At 44.6% G+C, this 14,533-nt stretch overlaps 4 protein-coding genes across 4 annotated transcripts; 2 read left to right on the plus strand and 2 right to left on the minus strand.

Annotated features, from left to right (window-relative positions):
* Positions 1-683: 683 nt before the first annotated feature.
* On the plus strand, positions 684-3,154 carry LOC128709155 (uncharacterized). The gene is made up of 4 exons (XM_053804140.1): positions 684-1,957; positions 2,064-2,256; positions 2,324-2,636; positions 2,703-3,154. The coding sequence occupies exons 1-4, from the start codon at positions 684-686 to the stop codon at positions 3,152-3,154; spliced, it is 2,232 nt and encodes a 743-aa protein (XP_053660115.1).
* Positions 3,155-3,838: 684 nt separating this feature from the next.
* LOC128707582 (60S ribosomal protein L11) lies at positions 3,839-12,120 on the plus strand. The gene is made up of 3 exons (XM_053802540.1): positions 3,839-3,850; positions 11,083-11,515; positions 11,979-12,120. Exons 1-3 carry the CDS (start codon positions 3,839-3,841, stop codon positions 12,107-12,109), a joined length of 576 nt encoding a protein of 191 aa, XP_053658515.1. The 3' UTR covers positions 12,110-12,120.
* On the minus strand, positions 6,469-9,939 carry LOC128707581 (cystathionine gamma-lyase). Its single transcript, XM_053802538.1, has 5 exons — positions 9,923-9,939; positions 7,999-8,146; positions 7,549-7,923; positions 7,009-7,189; positions 6,469-6,938 (listed from the first exon to the last, which is right to left on the minus strand). The coding sequence occupies exons 1-5, from the start codon at positions 9,937-9,939 to the stop codon at positions 6,469-6,471; spliced, it is 1,191 nt and encodes a 396-aa protein (XP_053658513.1).
* A 713-nt stretch (positions 12,121-12,833) lies between the features above and the next one.
* LOC128708745 (26S proteasome regulatory subunit 7) lies at positions 12,834-14,432 on the minus strand. The gene is made up of 5 exons (XM_053803726.1): positions 14,360-14,432; positions 14,238-14,275; positions 13,992-14,165; positions 13,781-13,920; positions 12,834-13,713 (listed from the first exon to the last, which is right to left on the minus strand). Exons 1-5 carry the CDS (start codon positions 14,430-14,432, stop codon positions 12,834-12,836), a joined length of 1,305 nt encoding a protein of 434 aa, XP_053659701.1.
* Between the last annotated feature and the right edge of the window lie 101 nt (positions 14,433-14,533).

The raw sequence follows: 14,533 nt of genomic DNA on the forward strand, positions 1-14,533 counted from the left end.
GGTAAAATCCTCAATATTAATGCATCTCATCTGTTACTAGTGACCGTCGTCCCAAATATAATAAAGATTGGACTGCTTCGAGCATTATTCTGAGCAGTTTCTGTACAATTCACATCAGGGCTACGTTCCTTCAATATCTCAACTTTGTCACGGAGCAATAAAAAAACAAGTTCCAGAAACCCAAATAGTTCGTAATATTTTGTGAGCTTGAAATATTTATTTGTATCGCTTAATTATCTTTCGTTATTTCTTGAAGTGACACCGTTCCGGTACTCGATGCCTACTTCACAAAGTCGACCACTGCCACTGTGAAAATACAATCAATCATTCAATCGATATACGTCGGTTCATTTTTGCGACTAATTTTCACGCTCGTGCACAGGCACTGGTGCGGGCTGCTGTAACTTTATTGCTGTGGCCAAATGACACCCCGAAACCGATCAAATAACGCGCTTACGAAAGACTGGAAATCGAACAGTTCAACCGCTTGCGAACTATTGTAGACATGCCCGTAGCGGGTGTGTTTTTCTTTCGACGAACGTTTCTTTTTCAGCTAGTTGAAACCCAACAAATCTGCAATATTACACAGTTAGATAATGGTATTACAACTCTTTTATTCGATAATAACCAACAAAATATTGTTTAAAATTAACAATATATCATATTATAACCACACCCTACAGATGTCATTTGGTCCACGAAAACCAGCCGTACCGTCAAGGTCAAACCGGCCTAGTGCAGTGAAAAAGCCGCTCAATAAACCGGCGGTTCGGAATGAAGGTCCCAAACAACAGCAAGCGCTAAAATCGAAAGGTTCAACCGTTCCGGCGAGTGCTCCGAAGAAAGTCGTTCCTGTTGCACCAAAAGTCAGCGTTCCCAAACCAGCGACACCCGAACCGGTCTATGATTACGAGTCAGATTTTGAATCCGACGAAAGCCTGCCCAGTGCGGGATGTTCCAGCACTGAGAGCAGTGCGGAACATACGGAATCTATCAATTCTTCATCGGAAGGTGGTGACGACGAGGATGAAGGTGAGGGTGAGGAAAAAGTGCCTTCAAATGCTCCAAAGCAAATCGAAACTGTCGCTGTAATACAGGCTCAACTTGACGTGAAGACACAAAAGATTGCGTCCAAAAATGCAAGAAGCGTTGATATTTTGAGTAAAATATCGCTGAACGACATTACGGTACAGCTGTACCAATTTGATCCGGACGAGTATGCCGAACTGAGAACTAATTTCGGTATGACAAATACTGTGGCGTACGGGAAGCATACACAAACTGACTGTAGCCTGCTGTCGACGGCTTCCCAAACATATGGAATCTCTGTACGAGAGCGATCAACCTGCATGCACGAAGGCTTCCGAGGTGCTAGTCGGATCGACCAGGAAGCGGAATGGAATGATCAAACGAACGAGGGCGAAGAAGATGACGCTGTTCAGTGCTATAGCAGCTTGCAGAACATCGAGCGAATGTTTTCCACACTGAATGGAGCGTTAGAGAGACGTTTCTCGAATATGACCACTTCCAGCAGTAGACTATCGCCCTCGAATACTACTCTAACGCATGGAACACGAAACCACAATCAACAGCGCAGCATTGTCCAACTTTTACGTAGAGCTGCACCTGCTATGGAAGCATTGCTTGAGTCGAAACGATTTCGATTGCGAAAAGTTAATGACAATGCGAAAGAGAAATGTGCAAACCAAATAAGGGAACATCGTACCGGCACATCTACAGCCGACGTAGTACGTTCGTTTGATGGTGGCAAAATGTGTCCCGAGTTCGAGATCAAATTGGTACGCTCGTCGGTGCAGTGTGACAGCTTTGTGCTCGAGTTTTGGGCTCGTGGAACCTACTCAAGGCCAATGTATCGCTTCTCCTCGTGGTCTTCGATCGTTTGCATTGACTACGAGATGCGAAAGCATATGATGGTGTTTGGAGGGACATCTGATGGGTATGATAAACTTTTGAACAATCACCATCTTATAACTAGCAACTTATAACTTATATACTTAGAATAACTTAGCAACAAACTTTTCTTCTCCTTCCAAAATATAAAGGACCCTCCAGATGTGGCTTGGTGATGCAGGTCGGAGTCACAACGAAGCGTTGGCACCTCATCAAATTTTAGCCCCAAAAGTGCACCAGAAACACAAACTAAACTGCTGGGAAATGGCAGCTGTAAAAGTGCTACCCGTGCCAGTAATTCGAGACAGTAGCGTGGAGATCGGGAATGAAAATGCATTTAATCAGGTAAGTTTGTGTTATCATAAGGTGTTCAGTTTGAATGCTCACTAGGGGTTTTTGCTTCGCTACTCAGGTATTTGGACTATTCTCCACCGGAGTGATCATTGTATGGAACGTGCAGACACAGAAACATGAACATTTAGGCATGGAGAATGTGCTTAGCGCGAAGTTAGGACCACCGGAGGTTTCCTTAGTGCAAGCGAAAGTGATTGACTTGAGCAGCCGCATTGGGGGACGTTTCGCGTACGATGCGTTGCGTACCTTTGAGAATCTTCTGCTGCATGATCATCATCAGATGGTACTATCCAGCAACAAAACAGTGATCCGATTGAGTCACTTTGTACAATCAGAATTTGATCCTGTTTTGTTGGTTAAACCGGATGCTTGTAAGTATGGTGTAATTATCCAAAAAGAAAGGAATGCGCGTAATATAATCTTCCCAAATTCTTCAGCTCACTCCATAACTAATCTCAAAAGAATGGTACAAACCAACGATACGCTGTTTGTGCTGCACTCAAATAAGACTGTGCGTGTGCTGAAACTTTGCACCGAACCGGGCGGCAGAGAATCGGCCCAGCATCGCCATAGAAAGCAAGATGATCAGCCGCACCTAATGTTGAGCGTATGCACGAATAAATCCTGCACTATCCAAAGTATTGTGCATGATGAGGCTAAACGGTACGGCAATTCCAACGGTTCCGGAGAAGGACGTGCTGACGGTGGTACTATTGTCGCGAAATTAATCGAACCAGAGAAGGGAGATGAGGACGTGAGTGGGAAACCACGATTTCATCACGGTCAACAGATCTTATTTTTCGATCCACAGCATACAGACGGTATTCTGAAAGAAGCACAGTTGGCTGATAGCAGTAACGTATCGTACCGCGAGAGACACTTGATTTAACTGTTGTTAATATTCGATAGCAATAATGCAATCTGAGTGAAAGGCGCCAAAAAATAAACGCATATTGAAAGGTTACTGAAAAAGATGCTAATGCTTACCAATTTTATAGTTTGACACACTGAACAAAACATGCTTTCAGCGTTGGTACACAAGACCGGGGGATCTTTGCTACATAGAACAATTAAATTCTGTAATCTTTTTATACTTTTATGCATTTCTGCACTTGTGCGCTTGGCCGCGTGTTGTTTTTTTATATCCTTTTTCCAACGACGGCTTTTTGTTTGTTTACGTTGATTTGAGTTCAAAATGACAGCTAACTAACCGGCACGGTGGGATGGCCTACGTTCGATGCATTTTTTTAAAATATTATTTTAGTTTTAATATTTTTAATCTGAAAAGTAGCATTGAATGATTGGTAACAACAAGTTTTAAGTCTATATTTTATTAAAATACGCATATATTAGTAATACTAATTGCAATTTCCTAGCTTTACCAGCGTGTTTCCAGTGTGTCGAGCGTTTGGAAGATGGTCTAATTTGAGATTTATCTTCCCTCTTTTAGTATATTAGTATGAAGCATGATGTTGGGATAAAAACGCCTGCATCTTCTCTTTTTATCACCAACAATTCCACATTGAATGAAAGTGGATTTGTTGACAGTCGTTTCAGCAACTTGTCAACCCATATGGTCATTGCAGTCGTGTTGTGTGCGTGTATGGTTGATAACTTCGCTCAGGTGGGATAACATTCCTTTCGCACTAGAAATTAGATGAGTGCCACAGTTTTGTTCTTTCCAGCGTAGTGCAGTGCCCGAGCAAAACTAGAAAATGGTCAGCGATAGCCAGAAGCACAAAGTCATCAGAGAATTCTCCATACCGGACACGGTGAAGGACGATATCGCCTACTGCCAACGATCTTTACGGGACTGCGTGAAAGTGCATCAGGTGGGTTTTTGTTGCTCGTGGCAGTGTGCGTGTGCGCTCAATGAAAAACATGTTCTCGTCCCAATGGGATGCACCCGACTTTGTCTCATAACTTATGGTAGATGATGATGATAAAATGCAATTCCTTTCTTTCCGATACCACACAGTACTTTGTTGAACGATGCAACAGTTTATCGGTGAGTCAGGTAGGTTGTTAATGTAACTCCCCAAATACACCCAAAATCACCACCCTTGACTCACGCTGTCCTCGAAAATGGGAAACTAATGTAGCGATCTTTCACACAGCAAGAACAGGTAAGGAAGTACTTGCTCGAGCTGGAGGACGAAATGAGGGCGATCGGTCAGGAGCAGAGTTTGCTGGTGATGGATTTGGCAAACCGGCTAAAGCATTTCCAGCGAAAGACGGCCAACGAAAAGCGCATCGTGCTTGGCGATGACCTTGCGAATGGTTACGTCGCATGGGTACTGTCCAATCACTCGGAAGTACATTGCAACACATCATACACACCGCATGCGGTATCGGAGCGATTGAGCGAGAGCCAGCTGTACCAAAAGTATCGACTGGAACCGATGCAAAGCTGTGACGTAGTCACCGTCCTGCCCGAACTGCCAGATAAACGGCTGCGTAGAAGACCGGTTTTGCAGACCTCGCTGTTGAAACCGAAAGAAGATCGTGATATACCCAATATTACTGCCTTTAAAAAAGAGCCTTCCGTGACACTTCCGACCACACCGATAACACCTCCAGCGCCGCCTCTGTTGGCCGGTACGGTCACAGCAAGGACAACTGGTAGTAGGCGCAAAACACCGCCCGAACAGTCTTTGACCCTGAAGAAAATGCTCCGTTCTAGTTCGACAACGCCCGTGGTTGCGGTGAAGCAGGAGCTCGAAATAAAGCAAGAACCGATCGATCAGGAAATAAGCATCGAGCCAGAAGATCATTTAGCACCGATCACTTTGCAGGAATCGGCTGCTGTCAAACGTGGCCGCAGCAATCTTCTGCAAGCGCTAAATAAGGCGAAAACCATACAAAAGACCAACCAGAAACAGTCTCACACGAGCCCACCCGCTTCGGCCATCAAAAGCGGACGGAAAGATCGAGCCGGTTCGGTAAATGCGGGTGAACAGCGTAGCTCATCCGTGTCGTCGGATTCATGCAACTCGCGGGCGTCTACACCGGGAACGTCGTGCAATGGCGGCAGCACACGCAAGTCCACCGTTGAAAATGGTACATCCGACGAATCATCCCTCGAACGCTTGTCACCACCGGAAGAACCACCCTGCACATTGCCGACGAACATTGACGAGTGGGAACAGTACAGCTTTCTCAAACTCTTCGGACTGTACACGATCGAGGATAGCAATCTTCTAAAGGGACGCAAAAATGAGCGCAAGCGTCGTAGCTGTTGCAGTACCGAGCGGAAAGATTTCCATTACGGGCGGTTCGATTACTACGAGCAGCAGTTTTACATTGTACAGAAAAGACGGTATAATGTAAACAAGCGTCTACTGTTCACCGCAACGTCGGCAGAAAAATCCATTAGGAAAAGAAAGCCTTGGTCTAGCCTTGTGATGCCGGCGCCACCATCCTCATTGTCGGTGGAGGATGCATCTGCTGTTGGAAAAACTTCCTTTCAAGGCGACTCGCTAGAAAGGGAAGTTACCGAAAGCTGTGTATTAGTGCCGGAGAGCAAAATTTGTTTCGTTTGCAAAAAAGATGGTATGTTTTGTGTGAACTATTTAAGAAGAAGTAAACGAATAATGTGTATGCATTTTTCCCTCCCGTAGATACCACTGCCGATAGTTTAAACGCTTGTATGGATTGTAGCAATTTTTATCACCTGAACTGCCACGTGAAGGAGGATACTGCGCAAGCAGAAGAAAAGACAGATTATAAAAGCAACGCTGATGATTGTGATGGTGGGGATGTTAATGGCAATCGTTCCATCGCTACACAACTGTTGACACCGCTGCGAACTGATCTATGTCCGATGTGCTTAGCCTTAGCAAAGAGAGTAGCATAAAATGAGGAGATCGGTACACAGTTAATTGTTCCCGTTGAATTTCCTTTTGTTGGTTATCTTATACTTCCATATGTTAATGTTATGTGTAAAGAAAGTTGCAATCTTCATCCCTCCCTTTTAGATAGCACATTGTAATATAGTTAGAGAAATTATTAGCTGGCACACACACACAAAAAGGATCGTGCGATTTTAGGACAATACCGTTTCACAAACTCAAATGGAATAAAAGTGAAAATAATTGTACCGAAAAGGTTTCAAATTCTGATGGCAGTTGTTTATTGTGATTTTTTTCCATTTGTACGTGTCCTTGGAACGGTCCCGGCCGCTTGTGATCGTGTGGATACGCCTTACACCTTCGCCAATGCTTGCTTCAAATCGCTGATCAGATCATCCACATCTTCCAAACCGACGGATAAACGCACCAATCCATCGGTTATGCCGAGCACTTGACGATGTTCCAGTGGGACAGAGGCGTGCGTCATGACCGATGGTAATTCGGCCAAACTTTCGTATCCGCCAAGACTTTCTGCGAGCGTAAACACCTGCAGCGCCTTCAGGAAATTGCTGGACTCCTCGAGTCCACCACGGATGTAGAATGACATGATGCCACTGTGGCCGTACGTTTGACGCTTGGCCAGCTCGTGCTGTGGATGACTCGCTAGCCCCGGATGTAGCACCCGTTCGACTTTCGGGTGGGCTTCCAGGAAATTGGCAATGGCCAGCGAATTGCTCTTGTGACGTTCCATGCGCAGGGCGAGCGTTTTCAAACTACGGTTGACCAGATAGCAATCGAATGGCGATGGCACAATTCCGGCAGCTAGAATTAAATTAATTGCATTTCTTTAAACAACCAAAAACACCAATCTAAACAGTTTGACAAATTATACCATTTTGCAAGAACTTTAAACGTTCGTACACGAGCTCGTCGTTGGTAACCATGGCACCCATAATGACGTCCGAGTGACCGTTCATGTACTTGGTGAGCGAGTACATAACGACATCCGCACCCAGATCTAGTGGCCGTTGAAGGTACGACGACAGGAATGTATTGTCCACCACCACCACAATCTGGTTAAAAGAAAAAAAGTTATAGATGTCAAAATGGATTGAGTTGCTTCTTAAACTGTATCTGGCAAAGTTGATATCTATTTCTGATTTCTGGTCAAATAGATCTTCGAATAGAAGTCCGAAGGATTTCAGATTTGTCTGAGATCTTCATAGAGATGTACAAGTATGCAGTATAAGGAAGCAGATCCAGTCGATAAGTTTCAAAAATTTTGAAATATCCCCGATCTTTCATAGCAGCTAATCCAGTCACTAAGGTCCAGAAATGATGAAATGCTTCCATTTGAACAGAAAGCACCAATGACACCAACTCCTCTGCCTAATTAAATCGGAAACCATGCAATGCTCGTTTTGCTACTTACACCCGGTTGCTTGTGAGCAATCTCCGACACCGCGCGTATATCCACCACCTTCAGCAGTGGATTGGTAGGCGTCTCCATCCAGAACAGTTTCGTGTTCGGTTTGATAGCCTGCTCGACCAGCTGCAGTTTGGTAAGATCGACAAAGTCCACCTCGATACCCATCTTCAGCGCAACGTTACGCAGCAGGCGGTTCGTACCGCCGTACAGATCGTCACCGGCGACGATGTGGTCACCATTCTGCAGCATCGTAATAATCGTCGTCGTTGCACCAAGCCCGGAAGAAAACGTAAGCCCGAAACGGCCATTGTCAAGGGAGGCAATGCAACGTTCCAGCACATCTCGCGTTGGATTGCCACTTCGTCCGTACTCGAAACCCTTTGGTGAGATTGCAAAAGGAAACGAAACATTAAAACCAACGTTGAAGTAAGCCCTACAAGTGCTCAAACATACTGCATGCTGTCCCGGACCGTGTTGCTTGAACGTTGTGCTCATGCTGATCGGTGGAACAACGGCCATGCTGGTCCACTGCTCCGCGTCCTGTCCAACGTGTATCGCCTTGGTGGCGAATCCCTTCGGTTGGGGAAGGAAACCATCGTTGCTACGGATGAGAATAAGAACGATTAAAATAAAAAATTACTACAAACATTTAAATTGGACAATCAACAATGGAAACAGCTGATTATCACTGACGTAAAGTGTGAAAACAAAAACCACCGATTGTGGGGTGTGTTTTGATTCGTTACGGTATCCGTTTGGACGCTTTTTTTTTTAGAATGAATTTTATTCGCCGTAGTTACCACGCCTGATAAGAGTCGCGCTGAGGTTGGTGATCGTTTTGGCGCATGACGGGGCTCGCGGTTCTTATCACTTTTCGGGGATGTCGGTTTTTGTTTTTGTACATCACGAAATATTTAAAGTACATTATGGTGTCGGTCATCCTAGCTGATAGCAATGAAGAAAAACAGCAAGAATTCTTCTGGAAGACACTAGCCGTACAAGATAACGCATGGTGAGCCTAGCGACGAATAGGATATTGCCACTTCAAATATCGTTTCTCTTTGAATAGCAGAAGGCTTTATGATCCAAGAGCCCACTGGAGGATCAGTTGCATGAAGATATCTATTTACTTGTTCTCCCCTTAAATCCCTACTGCCAGATGGCGTCAGAACCGTGCGAAACGTGGTGGTGCGTTTTACGCTTATCAGCAGCTGGTGATAATGATTCCAGTAGCGTTACAGATGAATCTAGTTCGTCTATTAAGGAATCCTTTCAAGTGCCAATTGTCGGAGGGGCAAGGAATCGCCGACAAACGGTTCACTGAACGGTGATTGACAATGAACTTTAAATCAGACAACCTTCCTTTCAATGGGGTGCGTGGCTGAATAACTCCACTCCACCCCGTCTAGCCATCTGCTATCTTGCGCACGATAAACCTCCTACAATAGAATGCGATTAATGTTATCTAAGATATCGTGAATGGCATGGATGGTGACCAATTTATGGCTCGTATAATGATATCTTTTATCGTAGGACAATGGAAGATAAAGTTGCAATTGAATTTCAAAATGTAAACGAAATGATGCCAAGCGAAAGGAAGCCACAGAAGCTCATTTTCGACGAGACATCAGCGTTACATCTGTAATAAGATCCTTAAATTCCCTTTCCTGGAGGTGGTTTCGAATTACCGAAGCCTGCCGTTATCTTGTCTGGTCGACATATCCGCTGGCCATTCTATGGAAATTCAAGGCCATGTAATGTAAAAGTGCATCGTCACAGTTGACCGTTTACGGTGGGAAAACCTAAAACTCCATGTAATTATTGCCATCGTCATAACTTGCGGCTTGTGCACGTTACTTGATTTGAATGCAATTAATACAGTCATTTGTAATGCCAATCAACGGGTTTTTTCCCCTTCCTGGGGGATTCTTTGGGGATGAACACGTTTGCTTTCTGCAAACTACCTCACCTCGAAAACGTGAAATTTTGCATGAGCTATTTTTCATAAAGAAAAAATCCACCAGTCACTGTTGTTTAGCGATCGTGTTCTGTTCTTGCACATGTTTTTTTTTTCAGCAGCAACCTAAAAAACAGCAATCAACAGAACCGTGAGACAAGTGGTAAACAAATCTGATAAAAATAGCGCACAAAACGGAAACGTGCAAATTTTGACACGCGTACGCATTTCCTCTCGCGCATCGTCAGATGTAAAGAAACACACACAAAAGATCCCCAATTCATTGAACGAATATTTACTTATATCAATCATAAGTGAAGTGATTTTGCACAAAACGAATGATAATTTGCAATGAATAGATTGCGTCACTTATTGGAGTGTAAACAAAAACAACACAACGACAACAACTCTAATACGCACCTGCTAGATTGGGCCATCGTAACTAATGAAGATGATGGAAACAAATCACGATATTAGTCCACGAATTGAAGCGGCGAAAAGTGAACAAGCTGAACACACACGTTGGACGAACGAAGACGTTGTCCGTCTCGTTACGCGAGCAAAAATTAAATGTCCGGCCGGTGAGAGGTGGACTACAGCGATCGTTGAGATCGACCAACAAACCACGCAAATTTCAACCTGATTGCGAGACACAATGGGACCTGCTGCATGAGGATCAAGGTCAGAACAGTGCCAAATTATACCAGACAAAAGCATTTCATAACTTGTTAGTTTCCTCAACTTATGCAGTATTTTCGTTACAAAAAAAAAAAAAAAATAAATTGCAACGTGAGTCGTGCAACAAATAAACATTTTATTGATTTTAAAATTCTCCGCAACAATTACCACAGTTGATTTTTGATACAGGGTGCTACGGGAGTTTTTGAATAAGCGATGGACAGGCATAGAAGGAGTGGTTCAAAACTTGAGGTAAATATATAGCCGGCAAAATCGCCAATTCAATGTTTTAACCATCATGAAAACCTAATCAATTTCATCTAGTTAATAGTTAATACTAATATAAAACTTAAAAAAATCAAACAAGTGATAAAATAACATAGAAATTAAAAATGTGTTCATCGTCAACGGTAAACGAAAGTTGTGCAGAAATTGACGCCCCCCTTGTAAATTGAGCATTCTTGTGTCATCCGCTCCTAGAAATCTGTCAACGAAAACGGAAATGAGGTTTTGTTCATCGGCCTTCTGACAGTTCTTTTTCCGGTGAAATTTGTTGTTTAGCGGACGCGTTGTGCCACGGTCTGCTACGAATTCCTCGTAATTTTAGGTACTAAACCGAATCCAGTGCTTCGGAAACTGTCGCATGCCGGTGGACTACAGTATGAAGATGGCTAATGTAATGTTCTTTTGTCTTGTTTTAGGTAGCAAAGATGGTAAGTTGAGCGCAGTCGTGGAGCCGATTTGGAAGCATTGCTATCGTGACAGACGGCGAACCGAGACCACCCCATCGGCATCGCTCGAGGCGAAATGTGTGTGTATATGTTTGTTTTCTAGTGATTAACATCGGCAATTCTTCTCTTTTTCCCGCTACCATTGTGCGCGCGGTAAAACAGCCTGCGAAGGATGTGAAAGAGGCCACCAAGCCCGCATCGGGCAAGGACAAGTCGAAAAACATCATGCGAGATTTGCGTATCCGCAAGCTCTGCCTGAACATTTGCGTCGGTGAGTCCGGTGATAGGCTGACACGTGCCGCCAAGGTGCTGGAACAGTTGACCAACCAGACACCCGTTTACTCGAAGGCCCGATACACCGTGCGTTCGTTCGGTATCCGCCGTAACGAAAAGATTGCCGTCCACTGTACGGTGCGCGGAGCCAAGGCGGAGGAGATCCTCGAGCGCGGTCTGAAGGTGCGCGAGTACGAGTTGCGTCGTGATAACTTCTCGCAGACCGGCAACTTCGGGTTCGGTATCCAGGAACACATCGATCTCGGCATCAAGTATGATCCGACGATCGGTATCTATGGATTGGACTTCTACGTTGTTCTCGGCCGTCCAGGTGAGTGTGTAGCGGGTTGTGATAAGGTAGTGTCAGTGCGTAGTGAAGCAGGGTAGAACGGAAGTGGGTGAAACATGTTGACAACAATGATGCTAGGAAGGCAACAAAAAATGGTATTCGTTATAATGTGATATAGTGCTTATATTGTGATACGATTGTTTATCGAGCTTGAAAAATGGGGAAAAGGCTAAACGAAAGAACCCGTGTTGTATTAACTGTTCCAAATGTTGATGCAAATTGCACCTTAATTAAACGCATCTCTATCTGGTCGGGGATGCGTTCAGTCCGGTGCAAATAACAAACCTATTCGTCCCCTGGAATCGAAATGTGCCTTATTCTCTGTGGGTCTTGTCGATTATCCTATTTCAAATGGGAGTACTGAACAAAGTAGCCTTAGTCTAGAAACAATTCTATCGTAATTGCCATTCTTCTGAAAACTAATGTAAACCATGCATATTTCCAGGATACAACGTTGCCCAGCGACGACGCAAGACTGGCAAGATTGGTTTCATCCACCGTCTCACGAAGGAAGACGCGATGAAATGGTTCCAGCAAAAGTATGACGGAATCATTCTGAACAGCAAGGCGAAGTAAGCCTTGATGGGAGGTGTGTAACACGTAATGCGAGTGTATGTGGAAGGACCGTGGAAGGAATGGAGATGATGGGCGCGTTGAGAAAGAAATAAACATTTTCATCGAAGCCAGCACCGGTTTGGGTGGAAATATGGTGTACAAAACCTATCAACTTTGTGTGGTATTATTGTGTCCATCGTGAAGGGATGACTCCGAAAAATCAATTTGTCTGTCTATCCGTTTCTTATCTCTTGATCCGTTTACTTTATTCGAAATAGAAATTACGAATCGACTGCTGGATTTTCTGCTCATAACTAATCGCTTCGAGCCGATAAATTTCTCATTCTTTACATCCGCTTAGTGTTGGTCCTGCAGTAGCAGCAGTCATTTGAAACGGTTAAGATCGAGAGATGTTTCTCAATTCTAGTCTCAATGACCTACGCATCAACATAATTACTTCATCTTCAAAGCCTTTTCTGTCTCCTCATTGGGGACTACCGAAGGGAGCATAATATTCCAAACAATTCGTAGTATTTATGTTCTACAATTTGAAGTTATTAAAAGCTCTCCCAAGCATGCAAACGTTCTTTGCCAAAGAAGAATAACTAAACGACAGATATAAGGAATCAAATATTTGCATAAACGCAATTGTTCCAAGAGGATTGTTTATTGTTTTTTTTTTTTTCAACCGATACGAAATTACACAAACGGTGGATATTCCAACGTATTGCCGGCGCCTGTGCTCCTAATTGTAAGTCATATATCTAGGCGTAGCGCTGAATTTGGCGTAACTCTTAATGACTTTGTTTACTGCCTCGAGGAAGTCCTTCTCAGTCGCCACCTTGCGGCGTGCCCGAATAGCAAACATGCCAGCTTCGGTACACACCGACCGAATCTCGGCACCGGTCGAATTGGGACACAATCGTGCTAACAGCTCAAACCGAATGTCTCGTTCGACCGACATCGAACGGGCGTGAATCTTGAATATATGCGTCCGGCCTTCCAGATCGGGCAGACCAAATTCCACCTTACGGTCTAAACGACCCGGACGCATCAGTGCCGGGTCGAGCGTGTCCGGCCGATTAGTTGCCATCAGTACTTTAATGTTTCCGCGAGGATCAAATCCATCCAGCTGGTTGATCAGCTCCAACATCGTTCGCTGCACTTCATTATCACCGCCAGCGCCATCATCGAAACGCGCCCCACCAATCGCATCGATTTCATCAAAGAATATCAGACAAGCTTTTTTCGAACGTGCCATTTCGAACAGTTCACGCACCATGCGGGCACCTTCGCCCACGTACTTCTGCACCAGCTCGGATCCAATCACACGAATGAAGCACGCATCGGTACGGTTGGCTACGGCCCGAGCGCACAGCGTCTTGCCGGTACCGGGTGGACCGAACAGTAACACACCCTTCGGTGGTTCGATACCGAGGTTGACGAACTTTTCCGGATGCAAAAGGGGCGTTTCCACGACTTCTCGCAGCTTCTCAATCTGCTCTTTACATCCACCGACGTCGCTGTACGTTACATCCGGTTTCTCCTCCACCTGCATCATCGTCACGGTAGGATCGATTTTCGGTGGTAATGGGATGTGAATTTGATACTTGTTACGATCGACACTGGATGATGAGAAAAAGGAAAAAATGAACAGCGGAACCCAACCTACGAGCGAGCGATTCTTCTTACCCCACGCGCATTCCTTCCTCGATATCAGTCGGTGCCACGGAATCAGCCAAATCGACGACAAACTTAGCAAACTGCTTCACGTTGATGATGTACTTCGGATCGTCAGAATCGGCATTAATGATCTTGGTGCAACGAGCCACCTAAATAGATGGAACGAGCTTTTAGTTTCAATCATATCTTCCGACGGGTTTGTTTTCTATTTGCAACCTACCTGAAGCGGTTGTTCATTTTGTAAAATTTGCTTATCCGAAGCCAAATCCCAAAGGGCGGGTGGTGCAAGACCGGTATCGCTTTCCTTAATTCCCGTCAGTTCGTTCACCTGTTTCATCGCCTTCTGGATATCCTCATCGATCTGCTTGATCGACTTATGGTACTGCCCTTGGCCCTACGGAACGGAAAGCGGTGAAAAGAGCGTTAGCACTTGATCGAAACCAATTCCTGCCGTGTCCATACTTACATAGGTCTTCAGTAGTTCAATATCGACCTCATCCAAAGCTGAAAAGGGGAAAACACACAACGCGTATTGAAAACCATTGCCACCATTGGGAAAAGGGAACCAAACACTGTTGCAACCATTACCTTCTATTTCGGGTTCTACCTCTTTGTTGTCGCCTTTCACCTTGCGCATATCGTCACCTAGATGGTCCGGCATGTTGGAATATTACAATTGCTCAAATTTGTGTTCGGTAAGTAAACGTAAACTAACAACGCGAATCGGCAATCGACAACACTGGAAACAATTGTTTGCTGGCT

Source organism: Anopheles marshallii, chromosome 2 (assembly GCF_943734725.1).
Source record: "Anopheles marshallii chromosome 2, idAnoMarsDA_429_01, whole genome shotgun sequence".
NCBI classification, from domain to species: Eukaryota; Metazoa; Arthropoda; class Insecta; order Diptera; family Culicidae; genus Anopheles; species Anopheles marshallii.